We start from the raw sequence: 22,856 nt of genomic DNA, 5'->3' as shown, positions 1-22,856 counted from the left end.
CTGCTTCAGTCATGCAGAACACAGTCTAGAGTGGACTACAAAGCCTCCCTGAGACTAATCCAAGAGTCAAAACCTCATCATTCGGAATACCAATTTCCGCTCCATGATGACACTGTTAGAAGATTGGGCTGCATAGTTTCTACACATGGCACCAGTCGAGGAATTGTGAACAGTCATCAGCATGACTGCAGAGGGTAGCCTTGGTCTGCCTGTAGCTATCTTTGGAAAGCATTCAGCTCTTGAAATGAAGCAGGAACATTCTCAAGGATATAGGCATTTATGGTACCTTCCAGGGAACCAGGTGCAGATGTGGTACCAATGATCACAGATGACTTGTACATTGATAGAACTTTTCTGTTGAAGGAGTCAGCCGTGTTATGATATGGAGCTCTCAGCATGGTTTAGCCACTGTTCCCTTTGCACTCTTGCACCAGACAGCAATTAATCATTTTTGTAGTTCATCATTCACTTTTTGAATGTTTGCAATTCCTTTCAGTAACACCTCCCAATCCATCATAGTCATCTCTCATTGTTTATGTTTTTCCCTGAATGGCAGGCAACGATCTCTTTCTTTCCTTTCTGCTATCTAGTTTTCTATCTATCTCAATACACTATCCCCAATCCCATGCACTTTAATTTTACACATTAATCTCTTATGTGAGACTATGTCAAAAGCCTTCTGAAAGTCCAAATAAACCACATCCACTGATCAACTCTACTAGTTATATCCTCAAAGAATTCCAATAGATTTGTCAACATGATTTCCTTTTTTAAAATCCATATTGACTGTATCTGATTCTACCATTTTTTCTAAAGTGCTCTGTTATAAACTTCTTCATAATGGACTCTAGAAACTTCCTGACCGATGATATTAGACTCACTGGTCTATTATTCCCTAATTTCTGTCTACCTTCCTTTTTAAATAATGGGGTTGCATTAATTACCCTCTAATCTGTAGGAACTGTTCCAGAGTCTAAAGAATTTCAAAAGATGACTACCAATGCATCCACTATTTCTAAGACCACTTCCTTAAGTGTTCTGGGATGTAGATTATCAGGCTCTAGGGATTTATCAGCCTTCAATCCCATCAATTTCTCCAATACCATTTCCTTACTAATATAGATGGGAACCTTTCCGGGAAGTCAGAGGAGAGGGAATCAAGGACATGAACAAATGACAGAAGGCAAATAAGAGAAGTGATTGGCAGAGAAATCAAAGGCCAGAATCAAACAAGGCCACAGTAAAAGATAGTGAGAATGGGTCAAGATTTTCAAAAAGTCAAGCCTGAATGCACAGAGCATTCAAAATAAAGTGGATGAATTAGGCATGCAAATCGATGTAATGATATATTTCAGACTACAGAGACATGGCTACAGGGTGACCAGGGATGGGAAATTCGGTATTTAGGAAGGACAGACAAAAAAGTAAAGTAGGTGGAGTTGTATTACTGGTTAAAGTGGATATAAAATATTTGGACAAGTACATGCATAGGAAATGTTTAGAAGGATATGGCAAAAACACAGGCAAATGGACTAGTTTAGTTTGAGAAACTTGGTCGGCATGGACAAGTTGAACCAAAGGGTCTGTTTCCATGCTGTATGACTCTATAAACACAATATTGAGAAAAGATATTAGCCCAGACAATTTAGCATTTACATGGGTAGAATTGAGAAATACCAAGGATCGAGAAATGTTAGTGGGGGTGTTTAATAGAACACAAAGCTTGATGTTGAGAGTGACATTAAACAGGAAATCAGAAATGCATGCAGTAAAGGACATCTGTAAATATGGGTGACTTTATTTGCTATAGATTGGGCAAATCAAATTAGTCACAATACTATAAAGGAGGAACTCCTGAAATGTAAACAGAGTGACAACAATGACACATTGGGGAACCAACTAGAGAACAAGCTATCTTAGACTGAGTATTATGCAATGAGAAAGGAATAATTGGTAATGTAGTTGTCAGAGATCCCTTGGTAATGAGCAACCATATGATAGAATTCTTGATCAAGATGGAGAGTGAGGTCACTGATTCACAGACTAGGGTCCTGAATCTTAAATAGGGAAATTATGATGGTCTGAGGGATGATTGGCTATGATGGATTGGGAAATGTCACTGAAAGGAATGACAGTGGACAGGCAATGGCAAACATTCAAATAGGGGATAGGTGAACTAGAAAAATTGTTTATTCCGTCCGACATAAGAGTACAAAGGGAACAGTGGCCAAACAATGGGTTAAGAGGGAAATTAGAGATAGTATCAAATGCAAAATCGAGGCATACAAATTAGAAAGAAGAAAACAATAGACCTGATGATTGGGAATTTTAGAAGTCAGCAAAGGAGGACCAAGCATTTGATTAAGAAGGGGAAAATCATGTTTAAGTGTAAGCTGCAGGGAACACAAGAACTGATTGTAAAAGTTTCTACAGGTACGTAAAGAAAAAAAGACTGGCGAAAACTGATGCAGGTCTGTTATAATCAGAAATGGGTGAATTTATAATAGGGAGCAAAGAAATGGTTGGTAAACTAAATTTATACTTCACTTCTATCTTCACAAAGGAGGACATGAACAATGTAACAGAAATGAAGGGGAATACAGGGTTTAATGAGAAGTGAAAGCTGAAGCAAATCTGTACTGGTAGAGAAATAATGTTGGAGAAACTGATGGGATTGAAGGCCAACACATCCCCAGGACCTGATAATCTACACCTAAAGTACTTAAGGAAGTGGTCGAGAAACAGTGGATGCATTGGTGGTCATTTTCGAAAATTCTTCTTCATATAGAGGCTTTTCGGTACCCACTGGAGATCGTTGATGATATTTAGCCTATTGAAGTATTTCTGCCTCCTCATTTTCTCTGCACCTTCTTTGTCCAGCAGCCACAGCAATGATAACCCTTGCTGCGGCTGGATCCATTGGGAATGGTTCTATTGAGTCTATGTGAGGAATACCAGAAATAGATGCTTAGCAATATGCACAGTCAGCATTTGCACAACACAAAATGACAGTTTCCCAAACAGTAAAAAAAGAAGGACTCCAGCAAGGAGGACCATGGGAACCCTTATATGGACTTTATTCAGATGTATGCAGCATGTCATAAAAATACAGCAAGAAATTGTACATATGGTAGGGTTATTGAAAATAAATACCCACCCCTCTACTCCACATCACCAAAAAAGGGCGTGATTGCATATAACAGCATGCTGGAATGTACTTATAGTTCAAGGTAGGAGGAAATCAGCTTCATGCCCTTGGAGAGTTTCAAATTTTCTTATGAATTGTGGCCCACAGATGACAGTTTAAATGTCGCCTATGATTACCTCCACTGCACAGAGATGAACATAATCAATTTGTAATGACATGGTGAAGATTGGTTGTGGCCAGGGTTTGATTTACACATTTCAGGTGGCCACTGCATACTGTTCACATGGAGAATTTCGTGACTATGGATGTCTTTAATCTGAACTGTGTAAGTGTCTGATTAATGCAATTGCCACTTGAACGGCCTCACATCTCTCAAGTAAGCCCATTCTAACAGGCAGAAAGAAAGCACTCCACCCATTCCAAGTGTGGTAGCAGCCATTTTTTAAGTTCCACTGCAGGTTAGCAACAAGTTGTGATTTGCAAAATACGTTGCAGGATCAGGCTATCAATCAACCTCTCCCACAACAAACCTTAACACTACTATCTTCCTTGCACACCACGTCAATCCCATCAGTTTTGAGTTTCCACCAGTTCCCAGCCTATTCCTTCTTTCAAGTCTTTGTCTCCCTATGTAACCCTAAGCCACAGTTATGCCGCAGCTTAGTTACGCCAAACATCACGATGCACTTTGGCCTAGCTAATAGTGGCTATTGATAACTCCCCATCCTGCAGTAATATGTGCCCTTCATTACTCTACTGTACCCCCCTTCACAACTGTTGTCCCTCTGCACTAAGTTACTGCCTCCAATCCAATTACAACTTCTGCAATTTCCCAACCACAGCAGTGGCCCCTGATAACACCTTTCATTTCTGTGGACAGACCCCCGAGAACTGACCATGGCCCACTCTGCAAATGACTTGAAAAGACAGCCTCAGCTGATGACTGACCAGACCCCTACCAATAGGTGTCAGGAACCTCTGGCCAACTGACAGTATCAAAGCCCCGAGACCAAGATCAGATTATGCCCTTGGTTTATTCTGCTGGTACCCTCAACTCACAGCAATCCTTGACTGAAGGCTACTCCCCTTAGACTTTGAGATATGACTATTTGGTTGCATCACAGCAGTTTGTTTGCCACGCAAGCTGCTGGCACATGTAACATTGATATAGCATGGTACGGTACAGCAACATACCACATGCTTAATTGATCCTGGCAAAATGACGGGCTGCCTGAATTTGTATCTGTGCTAAAAGGCAAGATAAATCATAGTTCCTGTGAGCCTGTAAGTTCTGAATAATGCAACAATGTGCAAAAAGGCAAGACAAGGCAGAGATCCTGTGAGAATCCAACACACAAAGGGAGTGAGCATTAAGACAGCAAGCAAAGAGCTCCAAGACGCACCTTGCTCCAACACAAAAGGTGGGTACCTATGTCTGCACACAAAGTAGCCTGTTAGCTGCAGAGATATCCTGGAGCTGAGATGACTGACCTCCAACAGTCACAACCATCTCGCGATGTGCCAGGTATGATGCCAACCAACAAAGAACTGGCCCCTTAATTCTCATTTATTCCAGTTTTGCTAGGAGTCCTTGATGCCACACCTAGTCAAATACGATCTTGATGTCTAGAGCTGTCACTCTCACCTCACCTCTGCAATTTGCACCTTTGTTCATGTTCGAACCAAGGCTGTAATGAGGTCAGAAGCTGAGTCACCCTGTTGGAACCCAAACTGGGCATCACTCAGCAGGTTCTGCTTGGTAGCACCCCTGATGACTCCTTTACTGATGATCTGATGGGGCGGTAATTGGTTAGGTTGGATTTGTCCCATTTTTGTGTACAGGACATACCTGGGCAATTTTCCGCATCATCGAGTAGATGCCAGTGTTGTAACTGTAGTGGAACAGCTTGGCTAAGTGAGTGGAAAGTTCTGGAGCACAAATCTTCAGTACTACTGTCGGAATGCTGTTGGGACCCATAGCCTTTGCAGTATCCAGTGCCTCCAACTATTTCTTGATATCACATTGAGTGAATCAAATTGCCTGGTGACTGATGAACTTTTGATACTATCCACCAATCATTGGGACGTATGGCCTTGTACCCGTTCTCATAACAGTACTGAATTTCATACAGGATATTACTCATTTTTATGGTAGGCAGAATGTCTTCTTGGCTTGACAAAAGCAGCTTGGTGAAGAATACCACTCGTGTTGCTACTGCAATGTCCAGTATGAAATGGCTAGCTTCACCTCTTGCTTAAATTATTAATAAACTTTGGCTTTCCAGGGTAATTTGAAATAGACTGGGCACTTTTCAGCACTCAAAGTAGTGATCCCAGCCTGTTCCTGAGTTTGAATGTTATACAGTTAGCAATGCTCTGATCAAGACAGCCTTTATCATTCCTATTACTGTACTCAAACAGCCAGTGCTTGCAAAAATCAGACATCACATCCAATATGAGCTGTGATTCTGAAATTGGAAGGACTTACAGAACAATTACAAATCTGAGGAGAACTACACTTACAATCAATTTAAGAATATAAGATGGGTTTGCAACATGGCTCATTTACATTTGCTGGAAGCTGCATTTTATTACGTTAAAGGTGCTGTATAATTATAAGCCCTTGCTATTATTGTTAATGAAGGTAATTCAAAGCTGCATATTTAGTCAGAAGTTCAGTATTCAGTAAGATTCAGAAATATTCAAGATGTTGGTTAAAAGATTGGGTGGAGCATTAAGTTAAAAGGAGCATCTGAAAGAAGAAGTAGTGAAGAGGTTTGCAGAAGGAATTTCAGAGCTTTGGTCGATTGAACTGAAGCTATACCCACAAATGGAAAACCAGAGAAAATCGGAGATGCACGCAGATGTTCTCAGCATGTTCTGGAACTAAGAGGGGATTATAAAAATGGGGACCTATGAGATCATGGAGCAATTTCAACACAAGGAGAAAAAAAATTAAAACAGAACCATTTGAAGATTGGAAGCAAATGCAATTCAGTGAACACAGCAGTGACACCTGAGCAAGACTCAGTGAGGGGTAAGATATAGGCACCAGATTTGTGAATTAGTTTAAATTTAGTGGAGAGTAGAGGATGGGCATTATTGGAATGGTTGGTTTTCAGCACCTAATGGGCTTAGGCAGAGCCAGAAATGAGACCGTAAAACTAGCCATCCTTCTAATGAAGGCATTCAATGTGGCATAAGTTCAGCTTGGGTCAACCAAGGTTAACATAACATTTCAGCATGACAAAGTGATCAGGATGGATGATGGAATTAATAGTGAGGAAAAAAATCACTTAACAGTGAGCAAACCAAAGAAATGAATACCATGCAGAAGTAAAAGGACAAGAAACATAGCATAGAAACAGAGCATCAGGCCCAAATAGGAAAATAAATTGGAATTAAAATTTCTACCAATTGAATACTTACAGTCTCTAACCCTGTGTCCACACAAACACTGGGCTGGAATTTGTCAGCCCACCTTCAAATTCTATCATTGGTCCCGGAAGAGGGTATAATTTATCACACGCAGAGTTCTGACCATATTCAATCAGCCCATGCTTGAAAACATCAGCACAAAATGTCCAACAATGGATCTGTTTCCACACCTAGTCAGCACTCGCAACACAATTAGGGCAGCATCGTGGCTCAGTGGTTAGCACTGCTGCCTCACAGCGCCAGGGACCTGGGTTTAATTCCAGCCTCAGGCGATTGTCTGTGTGGAGTTTGCACATTCTCCCCGTGTCTGCATGGGTGTCTTCCGGGCACTTTGGTTTCCTCTCACAGGTTAGCTGGATTGGCCATGCTATATTGGTCTGTGTCCAGGGATGTGTAGGCTAGGTGGATTAGCCAATGTGAAGTGCAGTGATAGGGTGGGGGGCGGGGGGGGGGAGCGGTGTCTGAGTGGGATGCTCTTTGGAGAGACTGTGAACTCAATGGGCTGAATGGCCTGCTTCCACACTGTAGGGATTCTGTGAATCTATAATCTAGATTGTGCTAAGAAATTGAACCTCAACCAATTTAAAATTAGTTAGGCTTAGGGTGGCTCACTCACATGGACTTGAAGCTATGTCTTTTCGCATGTTTGGCTCAGTCCTACGCAAACAGAAGTAATATGTCCATGCACTATCTTGTGTCAACTAAACTAAAACTTGGGGGATACCAGTTCTCTGGTGCATTCTTCTGCAATGCTATGAGCAGTCAGTTTTCCTGGTTTGAATTTAACAAACGAAAGCTTGCCTGTTCACTATTCCCTGACGCTTTCTCCATGGTAACACCTCTATCAGAATTAACTTGCCAACGAATCAGCACTCTATTCTAATGCAGTAAAATTTGTTATTCTCTTTGAGATTTGGTATACTGGCAAATCTGTTTTGATGACTGCAAAAATTGCTTCAACGACATCTCTATTTTCAACACTCTTTTCAGATCAGTTTAGAAGAAAAGGAACTGAACAGAGGATTGGGGACTCTTTGAGGTGTGCCTTGCTGGTGATAGACTGTATTAGGGAAACTTGGTCAGAGGACCCTAGAAGATTCAACTCGGCATTGCAGAGGAAAGTTAGCCTCCTCTAGAGATTTGAGAGTAGATTTGGGATCTGAATGTTACATTTTTGTCAAAAGGATGATGTATAGTAAAAGGATTTTGTCAGGTTTTCTCTATTGCAATAGGTAGTAAATACAAAAGGACCTTTTCTTTATTTGTTAGCTTAACATTTGATCTACATTGATTTTAGTTTGCTCAATACAGCAAAGTCTTAAAACATGAAATCTTGTCCTTCAAATTTTTCCTGATGGTTGTGGGTAATTTGGCTCTTTTCAAACATTATTGATCTGTACAGAAATCATAACAATACTATGTACTTACTTGCCTTATCCTCTGTAAAGATCACAAAGGAGCTGCATGTCAAGAGAGTGGAAAATATTCCAACTGAGAAATAAGCTCAAAGTTCTAATGCTGCCTTTATTGATACAGGCACAATCTACTATACTCTGGCCCTGTAGTAACTCCATGAATGAAGCAAACACAATTACCTGCTAAGTGTGACTGGCCCATCTATCTCATAATTGATATCATTGCAAGACTTTGCACATAAGGCATCAGTGACCTGGCTGACACTGACGTGGGCTGCAATTTGCAAGATTATGTATGTCAGTAGCTGAGCCCCACGACAACACATACAGAAAGAAATTGAGGGCTGTGGTAATTTGGCAATCAGAGGGAAAGAGTGGCCATCTACTCTTCTTGGGAAGCCCTATTCCAAGATATTGCAGAGGTCTATTAGCACCTGTGGCAAGGCCCTGAGCCATTTTTCCAGCGCTGTTCAGAAAAGTTGAAGAAACCCATCCACACAGAAAGTGCTATCTTTAAGGTACAGCCCTGTGTTTAGTTCACCATCATATTACTGTGGAAATGGCAGTTGCATTGTTAGAATACCTGCTCCATTCATTCTGGGTGGCAGCTGCCACTCCCCACCTAAAGTCCAACCAACTTTTGTATATGTTGGCTCCAGGTTAAAAGACATCTTTCAGACAATAAGGTCAAATTACACTAAAAGATATCAAAGACATGTGGATTTTAATTGCTTAACATTGCTGACCCAATAAAACCGGTTGGAGGAACTGCTCCTGGCAGAACATGCCTTTCACTTTAGCTGAATTGATTCATCCTTTATATTGCTAATATCAGATCAGTTTCACTCAACAATTACTTCTAAAAATGCATTCGCCTTCCCTGACCATGGCAAGTTGCTGATGCTACACAAGACCAGCGTGTTTTTGGAAACAGGGACTCCACGCTTAAAAGAACGTTTACTGCCTTTTAAAATACCTCAAGTGGCTTTCTGCCAGACAAAGAGGGACTTGAGTCACCTCAGGGGAAGTGGAAAATGGGCAGCACAGTTTCAGGATTCCAAGGCAACATTCATTTCTGGTATTTTCCCACCCCTCTTGCTCTCAAAGCTGCCTCCATTAGGCTGGAAAATTGCTGCATGAAATAATTTTAAAAGGTAATTTAAAATAATATTATAGTAAGTTGTGATTTTAAACCTGTAATTTTTGTGTCCACTGCTATGAATTAAAATGAATTGACACTTCTGCCTTCTTTTCAACAATGTTTGTTAAACAGGAGTGCAAAAATATCAAGTCAGCAAGAAAACTGACAAGTATTTTAAGTAGAAATTGTTTTTCTCACAAGAATATCCTTCTCCACTTCTGAAGGACCTCCAGATGTTGAAAGTTCAGTATCTTCCAAAGAAGGAGGCTGTCTAGCTGCACAATCTTGTTGCCTGTGTTATTTAAGATGGTCAAAACATAGGTAAATTAAGATATTGCAAATAAATATGGGAGATGTTTACATCTTTAAAATATACATATCAGTGGAATTATATTTTAAAAATGCATACATTTAAATATTTAGTAAAAAGATGTGCACTAAAAAGAAACTCATAAGTCCTGAGGAGACATAGGCCTACCTGCCTCACAAGCAAAATTACAAGAAGGATCAACCTCAGCACTGATTTTGCAGTTCTTGCAAATTTCGGCTTGAGAGTAATGTGCTTCATCTCTCAGGATTCTCCCTAACGTGTTTTACTGCAAAGGTTAACCATATCCCTTGATTTACATTCCCAATTATACTAGATTTCACATGTTGTTCATCATAGAATCCCTACAGTGTGGAAACAGGCCATTCAGCCCAACAAGTCCACACTTCCCCTCTGAAGAGCATCCCACCCAGACCCATTCCCCTACCCCTGCATTTCCGATGTCTAAACCACCTAACCTAAATATCCTTGGACACTACGGGCAATTTAGCAAGGCCAATCCACCTACCCTGCACAACTTTGGACTGTGGGGAGAAACCAGAGCATCCGGGGAAAACCCATGCAGACACGGGGAGAATGTGCAAATTTCACACAGACAGTTGCCCCAAGGGTGGAATCGAACCCAGGTCCCTGGTGCTGTGAGGCAGCAGTGCTAACCATTAGGCCACTGTGCCACCTTGTTATTTTCAAGGTGGGGAAAAAAATTACAGCAGGAGACATTTCATTCCAATTTTTGAGCCCTGAAGTTGTGAAGTCAGAGGGATCTTAGGTATAGTGTTCTGGAATAAAATATATTTCCAACACATTTCTCTTTTGCTAGGAAATCATATTGCCTATTGAGAATTTTCTTTTTGGACTGAATGTCTGCAAGTCAAGAAACCTCCAAGGAGGAGAAGTCCAGGCCCCAGAAGGAAAAACCAGTAAAATGTGGGAATGACAGCTTCAGTTTGACCAGTATATACAGTTCCAAGTATTACTGAATTTTTGTAATAGTTTGTTTGAATTGTGTCCGAAAATTATACAGCCTGCTCAAACATTAACCTATTGCACACTATCATGCTATGCAACATTAAAAACTCATTTTACAAAAAGAATAAACATGTTATGAACAGAATATGTACTTACATTATAATATTAACAAGAGTACTTCTAAACTGCTCACGTTCCTTCTTTGAATTGGTGAATCCATCAGAGCTTGACCGAGTTCCTCCCTGTGAGCTGACACCAGAAACCCCAGGCTCCCAAGCTTTCTTTCGTTTGCGTTTTTGGGGAGGTGAACCCCCTGTAATCAAGAAATTGTTGAGAATATTGTTTTCATTTTCAAGTAGAGATAAACATTTTGTATTTGATCATTTCCATCAAGAGATTAAAATTACGATAAAGTGTAGTGCAACAATTTGCCTTATTTCATTTTTTTTTTCAAATTACTCTTCAGCAACCCAACTGTTGATCATATGTTAGAACTGTTACAAATGAAGGGCACAGGGTAAAATTTAATGCCGCTGTTGGAGGAGGATTTGGTGGCAGAGGTTAGTGTTACAGTGTGACCGAGAGCGAAGGAATGTATGATGATGCTACTGCCTTCAAACCTCCCTCCAATTTAGACCAGGACAGGAAAAGTCAAGAACAGTCTTCCTGTTTACAGGTCAATTAACCAGCAGCACACGGGGGCCATGTTACACAGGCCTTCTGCCAGAAAACCTCTAGAAGGTAGGCCTAGAGTGGGAGTCTATGGCCCGTGGAGGCACTGCTGGTAGGAACTAGGATCAAGACCCACTCAGTCCTTTAACTAACACTTCCCCCTTCCCCCAAATCTTTCTGTCTGGTACCGACACACCTGCCCAACTCACCTTTATGCTTCAACTTTAGTGATGATTCATGGTGTAGACCACACTACAAGATCAGCTGTGGACATTGCACACAATGATGCTGCAGGTACTCAGGAGATGCAGGCCATCAAGCAGGTTGGACATCCAACCTCCAGCAGGATTTCCGGGGGGAAATTCTAACACCCATCAACTGGGAGTCTGACATTATCCAATTAGGTGTCTGATTGAGATTTAATCCCATTGGGCCTCCCAGAAATAGTCAAGGAAAAGAGGTGCCACTAGTTTTATAGGCAGGGGACAATCATTCATCAACATTATTAAAATTCTCCCACTAGAAACAATATTTGTGTGTTCGGAGATTTCAAGCAAAAATGGCCAAATTCAAATTACCTAACAGAAGACAGTGGCTCATCATCTTCAGTTGCTTCATCATTAACTTTCGTTTCAGTATAAAGTCAGAAATGGGAAAGTTTACTAATGATTACAGAGTTTTCAATCCATTATATTTAATTGTGTCTCGTTTCTTGTGGCTGCCTCCTACCTCAAGGCTGATGAGCTTAAACCCAATTCCAGAAGACCCATGGATTCATGGTGGTTTAGATGCATCCAATCCAATGGTACAATTCCTTCCTAACCCAGTACTAAGGTCAGTGCCTTTTAGAGTGAAGGTGTCAAATATTTATCAATTGCATGAAAATTTGCAAAATTATCTAGCTAAAAGTCATTCACAAGAGAATTGATAGAAAGAACAACATTAAAATCTAATACTCAAGAATGTCTTATAAGCATGATTTTCAATAAATTATAATAAAATCTTATTGCCATACTTCCAAGACTTCAAACTTACTTGGTAAATCATTTTGCTCATTCTCATCTTCTGCTTGAAGGAAGAAAGAAGGCGAGGCTGATTGCCACAATGGCCTGGACCGACTCTAAAATGTTGTACAAACATATTGATAAAAACAGTATCAGAGATAGTAGGAACTTCAGATGCTGGAAAATCTGAGATAACAAAGTGTAGAGCTGGATGAACTCAGCAGGCCACGCAGCATCATAGGAGCAGGAAGGATGCCTGCTTGGCCTGCTGTGTTCATCCAGCTCTACACCTTGTTATCCTTGATAAAAACAGTGCTTGCTTTCTTTCAGAGATGACTTTTCATTATGGGTTGCGCTGTGAGAAGTTGTTATTAGATATCTGCTAAACACAAGGCTGCTAAAATTCCCCAAAGATTGCTTCTGCAATAATTTCATTTTAGTAATATCTCAATCAAAGGTAAAGTCACCATAGTCCTCCTGGACCATAGGCTACCCTCTCAGCAGACAGACACTGGCTGACATTTAACCAAACCTCCAGCAAGTAGAGTTTGAAAAGGAAGATCATGGTAACCTCAGCTGGCGTGGGAAATGAACCCCTACTGTTGATGTCACTCTACGTTGCAAACCAGCCATCCAACCAGCTCAGCCAACCAACCTTCAAAAGCTGTGTTACATTTAACAAATATACAATGTTTAAAAGTATTACTTAGAAAGTTAGCACTATCTTCCGTTTCTACATTTAGCAGGTATTATTCACATTTGTAATCTATAACAGTATGAAATAGCTGTATAAATTGAATCATGTGTCTACCACTGTAAAATAAGAATATATGTTCATGCCTTCTGTGAATAAACTAAATACACACAGATATCAACATTGAAATATTTTAACATATTTAGCGTTGAATTATCATTACAGTTTCAAAATATGTTGAATTTATATCTTTCAATTTCAGCGAGAAAAAAGACTCATATGCTGATAGTGCTGACCGTCCATCTTTGATATCATGACAGAACATGTATCACAGATGCAATGGGGTACTGAGAATCAGCACAGAAATAGGAGGCACAAAGGGATACAGACATTGAGAATACCACAGAAATATCAGGTGGTATCAACGTAGTGGGAAACAGGGCTAAGTTCACAGACTTTCATCAAAAAAGTTTCCTCACTATAAATACTAGATTTCAATTAGGTTTATGGTTGCTTTTGAACTGCAATCATTGCAAAAGATTAAGCGATAGTGTGATAAACTCCTACAAGGTGTCATCATGATCATCAGAAGTCCAAATTTAAACAGCTTCCTTGAAATCACTCCATCTATAATATCTTTTATTATTTGGGTGATAAATTTATTCTGTTTTGTTATATGTTCTGCTGCCAATAGCCAACTATATGGTTATATTGTTTGATTGTCACTGGATATTGAAGCACAACACTCGATTGAAGGATTAGAAATGCGAACCTGTGATTCCAGTTTATTCAAATAATTTGCCATAATGCAGTACAGAATATAGAACATTGTTTTAGACTTCTATCTACAAATATATTACCGCAGGTAACTGAGGTAAAAATGAGACTGCATTCCTCGGCAGCTTTCCTTTATTCTGTGTCTGTAAAAGGCAACAAAAATTTCAAATTACAAAGATGAAATGGTTGAATTTTATGTGCCATACTAACTAAAAATCAGCGACTTTTTCATGTACATTTGATATACAAGAAATTTTGAAGTACCAAAAATAAATGAAAGAGACAAGACCAGAAAACAACCTCAATATCTGGAAACCCGAGGACTGATTCTACTGATTTACAGGGAGGTCATGTTCAGTTTTCAACGGGCTAACCCAGTTTATGAAAATTCAATACTAATGACACGAAGAACAGAGAAACAAATGAAAGACAGAACAAGTTTCACTTGAACCTTCTGCATCCCAGGAATATCCTGACATGCTTCATAGCTAATCATTATTCTCAAGCATGATTCCTGTTGTAGGAAGTGCAGCAAAAACCTCGACACAGCAAGACCTCAAAAAGTGTAATGAGGCAAAAGTTAATCTCGCTCTTCTTCGAAAAGTACCACTGCATTTGGCACATCCAGTAAACAGGCAAATATAAGGAGTCTCAGTTTAATGTTTCACTTGAAATAATGGGCTGCGATTTACAATTTCTGCCAGTGGTTGTGAAGACCTTAAAGGGGTGTAAAAAATCGAGGAAAGCGTAATTCCACTGCTTGACTGTCTGCCCCAGCCTATCTGAAATTTTATGGGAGCTAGGGCAGACACCAGACTGCCTGACTGCCCTTGGGTCTATTGCAACCGTTAGGCAGCCAATTAATGGGCTGATTAAGGGCCTCCCTCCATAACTGGTATTTTATCCATAGTGGGTCATGTGAAAGCCCAGCAGATTTAGCTGTGTAGGCTGGTGTCAGACAAGGGAGGAGAAATGTCTTTTGCAGACCACCCAGACCAATCAGAGGCATGTCTGCTGAATGCTATCCGCTCTCTAACATTACCCTTAGAATCTTGAATCCCAACCCCTATTCCTACAGAGACACCGAAATCTGTTCTTACCTGGACTCCTCTGAATAGTAGGAGTGCCTGAAGTCCCAAAAGGTGCTACTGGCATTGGCTACCGTAGCACTGCACTAGCTGGCAGCTCTCCCAGGTAGGAGGGGCAGAAGGCTGGCCTGAGAGAAATTACCACTATTTCCAGCATAAATCCAGTTCAATTACTTAAAAACTGAGTGGCACCGTGTCCATTTTTTAAATCACTAATAATTGCCTATGCTTGCTATATAACAAACAGGAAGCATTCACTCATTACAAATTGGAAGTGCTTGCCATATTGGTTTAGACAAGAAAACAACATCTATTGTTAACAAGTTAAATATGAAACTTAACAGCCTAATATAGTTTGAAAACCTTGCTGCAAGATTGGTTTTCTCCAAGGCAGCCTGCTGCACTTGAGGAACATAGCAGGCAACAGATGATTCCAATCTTCAATAAGTCAAATCCATCCAGTTACCATCTAAACAGTCTACTCTTAATTATCAGCAAAGTGACAGAGGTGTTGTTAAAAATCTATCAAGCAGCATTTATGTGCCATAAACTGATCACGAATATTCAGTTTGTCAGGGCCAGTTGACTCTAAACCATATGAAGAGCTTGCATTCAGAGGTCAGGTGAGTGAGAGATACTGTCTTTGACATTAAGGAGTCCTAGGAAAATTGAAGTCATTGGGAATCAGGGGTAAAACTCTCTGTTGTTAGTACAAAGGAAGATGTTGTAGCTATTGGAGATCAATCATTGAAATGCAGAATATCGCTGCAAGTCTCATATTTTTAAATCAACCTGTTCAGAAATGTTTTGATAAACCTCTGGAGCAGGTGGGACTTCAACCTAGTTCTTCTAGCTCATAGGTAGTGTTGAGAACTGGAGGACGTCACTGGGCTCAAAACGTTAACCCTGCTTTCTTCCCACAGATGCTAACAGGCCTGTTAAATTTCGCCAGCAATTTCTGGTCTTGTGTTTTATAATTATGGTCTTAAAAAAGTCTTAAATATTTTCATAAGACAATCAAAAATTAAAAAGCCAGTTTGAAATTACCAGAAGATTTCAACTGTGTTTTTTAAACAGAATACGTGAAAGTGCAACATTATGTTACCTGGTGACTTGCGCCCTGCCCATTTTCAGAACAGAAGAGAGTTACTACTTCTGCTGAAAGTTCTTAAATCTTATCACACACCTTCTGTGTGGTGAGGTGTGACTTTGAACATGACTACATGTTGAATTTCTAAATTTACAGATGTTTGGACAATATTAACCCACTGAGTTTCTTCCGCAGCCACAGTGGATATCATTTTAAAATAGGTTTCAAGAACACAGCAAAGGTTCTGGATGTCTTACTCAAAGTCGTTGCAAACAGGAGAACCTTGAACTGACTGCAGTCACTTACGTCTTCATTATAAAAGCACAGTTTAAAACTATCAAACCCAGAAATAATTGTTTCTGAAATTGGGATTGATAAAATAACTTGATACAAGTTGCTAGTTCAAGCGTGCAATTGAAATTTAAGTGAAGTATAAGGGGATAAATAAATGTAAATTTTAAAATTTGAATTTAAAACAAGAGTCAATGGAAACAGCCTAGGTGCTTTAATTTTGTTTCAAAAACATGCTAAAGATAATTTGGGAAGAAATTACTTGACCACTAAAGAAATCTGTCACTCCATGACACTGCTGAGGCTGTACATAAAAGTGTATTGTTGCCATGTTTTAATTTGAGATAATTATAAAAGAAAGAAAAGTTAAGTATAAGCTAGCAAGTAACTTCTGAGAAAATTGTTTGTATTTTGAGCACGAAAGAACAAGGAAGCAGAATTTGGTAATGCTTGAAATCACATAGTAAATGTTTGTTTACCTTAAATGTATTATGAAAACATTATTTTTAAAAACACAGACAGTAAAGTTTCTCAGAGCTCCTGAATCAGACAGAATGATAATTAATAGGATGGCCCTATTTACAATAAAAGAATAGTGACAGAGAAAAAGTGACAAAGCATTAAACAGGAATGGAACTGACTCATTTTAGGTGTAGTTAAATTGAATATATAAAGAGAAAGGAAAATAGAGATGAAATTAAATAATTGACAGCTTTTTCTTGAAGATTTACCTTGCCTTTGAGCTTCTTTTTAAGAGAATAAAATTGGATGATTTGACCACCACCTGTGACTTTGGGTCCAAGTGGGGAGGAGGCACATGCATCCCACCCCAACTTTGGATCTTATGAAAAGAAATCATCTAATCAAGAATGCATGGCAAGATCTTGGGACACTGGTGTAAGTGTGCGGAAGTATTTGTTAGATCTAAAGTAACTAACATGAGGAAATGTACGGTATAGATACATTGGAGAATGGGTCTCAGACATGTAAACCTACTTGACAGAATTTTATTGTGGTCTGGCATAAAGCTTAAATGATAAGGCACTGACACATCATCCATCCATTTAAATCAAACAAAATGGTATTGGTGAGAAGGGGTAAAAATTAAAATAAAATGAATTTTAAGGAGATTTAAGGAGAACTTTTCTCACCCAGAGTGGTGGCTATTTCAAATTCATTAGCTGAAAAAGGGTGAAACCGTTGCAACATTTAGGAAGTATGTAGATAAACACTTGAAATGCCATAGTACACAAGGCTATGGGGCAAGTCCTGGGAAAAGAGATTAAAGTAGATGGGTGCTTGATGAATGGCAGGACGCGATGGTCCAAAGGGCCTTTCCATGCTTAATAGTCCATGACTCTAAGTTGTCAGAGAGCACTGTGCAGAGCTTTCCCTCACCATGATCTCACACAATCCCTTGTGATGCTGCCAATCCAGAGGCACTGTCATTGTTGTTTATATACCTGCTGCAGCTTAGTGATGGCAGGCCACCTGCTCAATGAGCAACACTCTGGCGAATCTAGGAACTCACAACAGCAACTCCAAAAACATTCTGGAGTATTTCCAAATAAATTGCAATGGCAGTTCTTTTTAAGAAAAGCCTTAATTGCAATTCATATATTTCCAGCGTATCTTGCAGTATTATACTCGTTTGAGTATTTGACAAATAATCTTCACCGGATAAATACTGACTGTGTCAGACTTTGCCTATTCTCAAACAGTTCAGGCATTGGCACTCCTCAGGCCACAGCATCCTTCGACGAATCAATAGTGAGGCTGCCCGCAATAAAGTTGTTGATAATAATATTGCAAATAAATCAAGTCAGTATCTGTTGATAAGTTGGCTGTACACAAATAAAGCCATGGCTCACACCTAGCTGTCATCTCATGCAAATAATATATATGTAAATAACATGTAACATTTATTATCAAAATACACTTGATTAAAATTAAAGTACACAAATGCTGGAAATCTGAAACAAACACAGAAATTGCTGGAGAAATTCTGACAGCATCTGTGGAAAGAAAGACAGTTAACGTTTCGAGTCTGCCATGACTGCTCTTCAAAACTAGGTTATTAGTTTCATTCTATAAACACATTTGGTAACAAATACAACGTCATATCAACATTGAAACTCCAGTTAAATTGAGGGAAAATCTTCCCAATTGTACTACAAATGATAACAGAAAACGTTTTCTCATTGATATCTTTTTTAATGGGCACATTTATATTTCAGGTAGAATACATTCACTGTCTGTAAATAAGTGATGTCTATAGGGAAAAACTCACTAGACCCGAAACTGCTGAGTTTCTCCAGCAATTTCAGTTTGAGTCTATAGGGCTCTAGTGGTAGCTACCCTCTGAGCCAGGAGACCAAAGTTCAAGTCCCACCTGCTCCAGAGGTAGGTGGTAACATTTCTGAAAGCATTCAGAAAAGATTTACAAAGATGTTGCCAGGGTCGGAAGGTTTGAGCTACAGGGAGAGGCTGATTAGGTTGGGGCTATTTTCCCCGGAGCATCAGTGGCTGAGGGGTGACCTTTAGGAGGTTTATAAAATCATGAGGGGCGTGGATAGGGTAAATAAACAAGGTCTTTTCCCCAGGGTGGGGGAGTCCAAAATTAGACAGCAAATGTTTAAGGTGACAGGGGAAAGATTTAAAAGGGACCTAAGGGCAACTTTTTCACGCAGAGGGTGGTACATGTATGCAATGAGCTTCCAGACGAGGTGGTGAAGGCTGGTATAATTGCAACATCTGGATGGCTACATATACTTTTTAGAGGGATATGGGCCAAATGCTGGCAAATGGGACTAGATTTATTTAGGATATCTGGCCGGCATGGACGAGTTGGACCGAAGGGTCTGTTTCCGTGCTGTACGGCTCTATGATTGTAAAAGGACTCTGAAACCGGGGACACTGTCACTACTACTTGGAGAATGCGGGTAAAGAGATCTTGAGTCGCCCAATCCCCGGTGGGGATATGATGAGTGTACCACAGGGCTACCTGTGCTGTCATGTTACCTGTCTCTCTGCCTCTAGGTCTGCTCCCTCTTTGAGGCACTGACAGAGCGCGGATTCCTCCATCCTTCATCCGCCGAGACAAACTTCTCCAATGTTGTGTGTTGGCAAGCGGGGCGTTGCTTAGCAACACAAAACGCCCACTCTGTGCTTGGCACGACAAACTGCTGCACCGCAACCCGAGGTTTAAAAAGAAAAGAACAAATCCGGCGCTAACATAACCCAGGGGTATATCCCTCCGCCGTTGGAAACGGACCCAAAGCCGCTGCCCGTCTGTCCGCTCCTGTTTGAAAATGGCAGCGCCGTTTCCAAGGTAACGATTGTCCGGAAGGTCCCGGAGAAACAAGAGGAGACCAGCTGGTTGTCCCGCGCCCCCATCCCCCAAAGGCTGCTGCTGCTCTTCACTGCCTCAAAAGGCACCACGTGGAAGTTCATCATTCCCTTCAAAGAGCTTCAAAAAGTGTTGATTGCCCTTTTCATGAGGCTTTTTTTTTTCAATTTTAAGATTATCCATAACCTATTGTTAAAATGCCGAAAGCACACCATTAGTTAAAAACCGAAAGAACTGCCCGGATGCTGTGAATCAGAGACAAAAATAGAAATAAAAACAAAGTTGCTGGAAAAGCAGGTCTGGTAGCATCTGTGGAGAGAAATCAGAGTTAACACTTCGGGTCGAGTGACCCTTCCTCAGAACTCAATGCAGCAATCACTTCTGAGGAAGGGTCTGCCAGCCCGAAATGTTATCTCTGAGCTTTTCCAGCAATTTCATTTTTGTCTCTGCACATCATTAGTTTCTATTTATACAGGAATGGTAGCACACTGGTAATATTACTGAACTAGTTCTCTGGATAAGCATCTAATGCTACAGAGGTATGAGTCCAATTCCACCATGGTAGCGGGGGGGTGGGGGTGTGGGGAGGTACAATTAAACATTACACAAATAATTAATTTAGCATAGTCAAGGTAACTATCAGATTATCATTAGAACCCTTCTGGTTCCATATCCAGATGGATATGGTCCAAACTGGATTTCAATTTTCAGGTATCCAAGACAAGTTTGGACGAATTCCGTCAGTTTCAAGTTTTTTTTAATCATTGCAGAGTTGTAGGGTAGGAAACCTGTCATCCAAGTGTAGCCTTTTTGCTCCAGACCCACAGAAATGTGGTTAGCACTTGACCGTCCTCTGAAATAGCCAAGTAAATCACCAGTTGTATCAAACCACTCCAAAAAAATATCAAATAAGAGAACCAAACATTTGGCATTGATCAAGGCACCAGAAATGACAAAGGCACAACCAGAAAATTTCTTCTCACTAACTTTTGAGGACTTGTGCAAAATTGTGAGTGCTGTCTTGCAACCTGGTGTAATACCAAGAAAACAAATGACACAATGGATACAGCAAAAAGCCTTAGGAAAGGGAGTCTAGTGCTTCTCCCCCATGTGGTGCACAATGGAATCTGCTGAACTACTTGGAGGAGGAACACCAGGAAGAAGTTCCAGGTGCCTCATCCCTCTTTCACCTGGGAATCGTTGTATACAGCACATGGACATATCTGTTGCTATGTCTTAAACTTTATTCTCCCACCAGCTTGCACCAGCCCCTCACTGTTTTCTGCTCTCACAAGAGCCACATTGATCTAACACTACCATACTACCTGGTGGTACAGAAGTCAATGCTTTCTTTCCTTCAGCATGGGACCAAGGTGTGTCTGTGGACCCCATGGCTGCTAACCTCCACTGTAATCTCCATCCGGGCCTCTTTGGTCAAGATGAATGGTGTCTAGAACATCGTTAAGGAAAAGTGCCTCCCAACATTCCTGGGTAGCCTGGTGGGGAGGTACCATTGAACCATGGGCTATGCATTGTCTGTCCTCGGAGTCTGGAGGCAATGGTAGAGATTCTGTTGCAGAAGCTTCAAAACAGATGCTGTGGGTATGTAAACCCTGGAAGTATGTCTACAAGCCACTTAAAAATGGGGCCCATACCTCTGCAACTTCATTCAGCTACTTCATGCCCTTTCCTGTTGCATAATTGACAGTGCCCTGCACCAGTATCACATTTATTGGTCATTCACCATGTAATTGTGGTAGCGCAGCCACTCCCACTGTGATGGCAAGTTCCCCCATTTCCATTAGGATCCTGGGATGATTAAAATCTGCCTGTTGATTTTTAACATATTGTGGAATCAGATCTGTGTTGTTTCACTAAATCTGCCTCATTCCTTTGATCATAAATCTATATCAACATTTCCCCCGGTGGGAAGGTTTGGAATTTTAGCAGCTAAAATTGTAACAACACAATAAATTATAGAGAAAGCAGGATGATTTGCTTGCCTAATACTCTTACTGAAGTAGTAAGAACTGCTGATGCTGGAGTCAGAGGTAACACAGCGTGGAGCTGGATGAACACAGCAGGCCAGGCAGCATCAGAGGAGTAGGAAAGTTGATGTTTCAGATCAGGACTCTTCTTCAGAAATTCCTGCTCCTCTGATACTGCCTGGCCTGCTGTGTTCCTCCACCTCCCCAATGTGTTATCTCTGATTCCAGCATCAACAGTTCTTACTATCTCTGAATGAGTTATAACCCCACTGCGAAGCCCCATTTCTGAAGAAGGGTCCTGACCCGAAATGTCAACTTTCCTACTCCTCTGATGCTGCCTGGCCTGCTGTGTGCCTCCAGTTCCACACTGTGTCAACTCTTACTGAATTTTTTTTTAAACCAAGCAATTCTATTCCTTCTGTAATTAGTGACACATATTTACACCCTATTTAAAATGCTTTTGTTCAGCAGCTTTTTGAAGGAAATACATTAATACCACCGAATAGTGATCTTCTAAGAGGAATTCACTATTTGAAATGGTAATCCTTTACCAAAGAAGCAGGGCACTTTGAAAATGAACAAAAAGCATTATCTTGAGTCCTTGCTGGAGTTATTATTTTTTAGTTTCAGAGACTGAGTTACTTGAAGTTGATTTTTCAAACCTGAGCTTATTTTCACAAGCACTAGCTTGAAGGGGGACTTCCCCTCCAACCACGACAATGTTCTAAGTTTGTATTGATCATTAAATACTGTACAAGATGATATTTTTCTTTTTTTGTAAATTAGTGACTAACATTAAATATCCAGATTTCATTACACCTTACACATAGAAATGGAAAGGTTGCACCAGGTGTTTTACACGTGAAATGTATAACATAGCAAGACCATTTGCCAAAATGGTCAACAGTGATGCTTATGCTTCATACAAGTTTCCTCCCTGCTTGCTTCTTCCAACTATAATAAAATAATCTCTACTATTGTCTCCTTCATGTATCTATCTAACTTCCCTCTCATTGAATCTATGCTATTCTCCTCACTGTGACAGCGAATTCTGCATTCCAACCACTTTATAAATAAATCAATTTATCCTGAATTCCTTACAGGATTCATTAGTAATTAACTTATATTGATGGCTTCTAGCTTAGACCTCCCTATGAGTGGAAACATCTTCTCTACACTTGACCTATCAAATCTCTTCGAGTAGTGCAATTTTATAGGGTCCTGAATGACATGGGCTCTGGTGAGATTTGTGACAGAATTGGACAAGAAATCCAGCAAGGCCTATCTCAGCATTAGGAGTATCTCGCTCACCTTTTATGATTTTGTTAAGCAGCAAGTTGAGGTTCTCAGCTGACAGTAGTCAGTTGCAAATTGAGGGCGTTTCTACCTTGTTAAATGCCTTATTACTGGGTTAACTCACCTCATTAATATTCAAATTCCTATCCTACCAAAAATGCAAACAAG

General features: G+C 40.3%; 1 protein-coding gene across 1 annotated transcript in view; it reads right to left on the bottom strand.

Moving 5' to 3' along the window:
• Positions 1-19,350, bottom strand: part of dnah7 (dynein, axonemal, heavy chain 7) — a 311,419-nt gene extending 292,069 nt beyond the window's left edge. Inside the window, exons 1-5 of the mRNA XM_048599124.1 lie at positions 19,077-19,350; positions 13,670-13,729; positions 12,147-12,231; positions 10,596-10,752; positions 9,341-9,434 (exon numbers count right to left, since the gene is read on the bottom strand). Coding sequence (XP_048455081.1) covers positions 9,341-9,434; positions 10,596-10,752; positions 12,147-12,231; positions 13,670-13,729; positions 19,077-19,139 — 459 coding nt within the window. The 5' untranslated portion in view covers positions 19,140-19,350. The remainder of the gene's footprint in view (positions 1-9,340; positions 9,435-10,595; positions 10,753-12,146; positions 12,232-13,669; positions 13,730-19,076) is intronic.
• Positions 19,351-22,856: the final 3,506 nt, after the last annotated feature.

This window comes from Rhincodon typus, chromosome 7 (assembly GCF_021869965.1).
Source record: "Rhincodon typus isolate 14 chromosome 7, sRhiTyp1.1, whole genome shotgun sequence".
Classification (NCBI taxonomy): Eukaryota; Metazoa; Chordata; class Chondrichthyes; order Orectolobiformes; family Rhincodontidae; genus Rhincodon; species Rhincodon typus.
The sequence above is the reverse complement of the archived record's forward strand: the minus strand, read 5'-3'. Positions and strand labels throughout refer to the sequence as shown.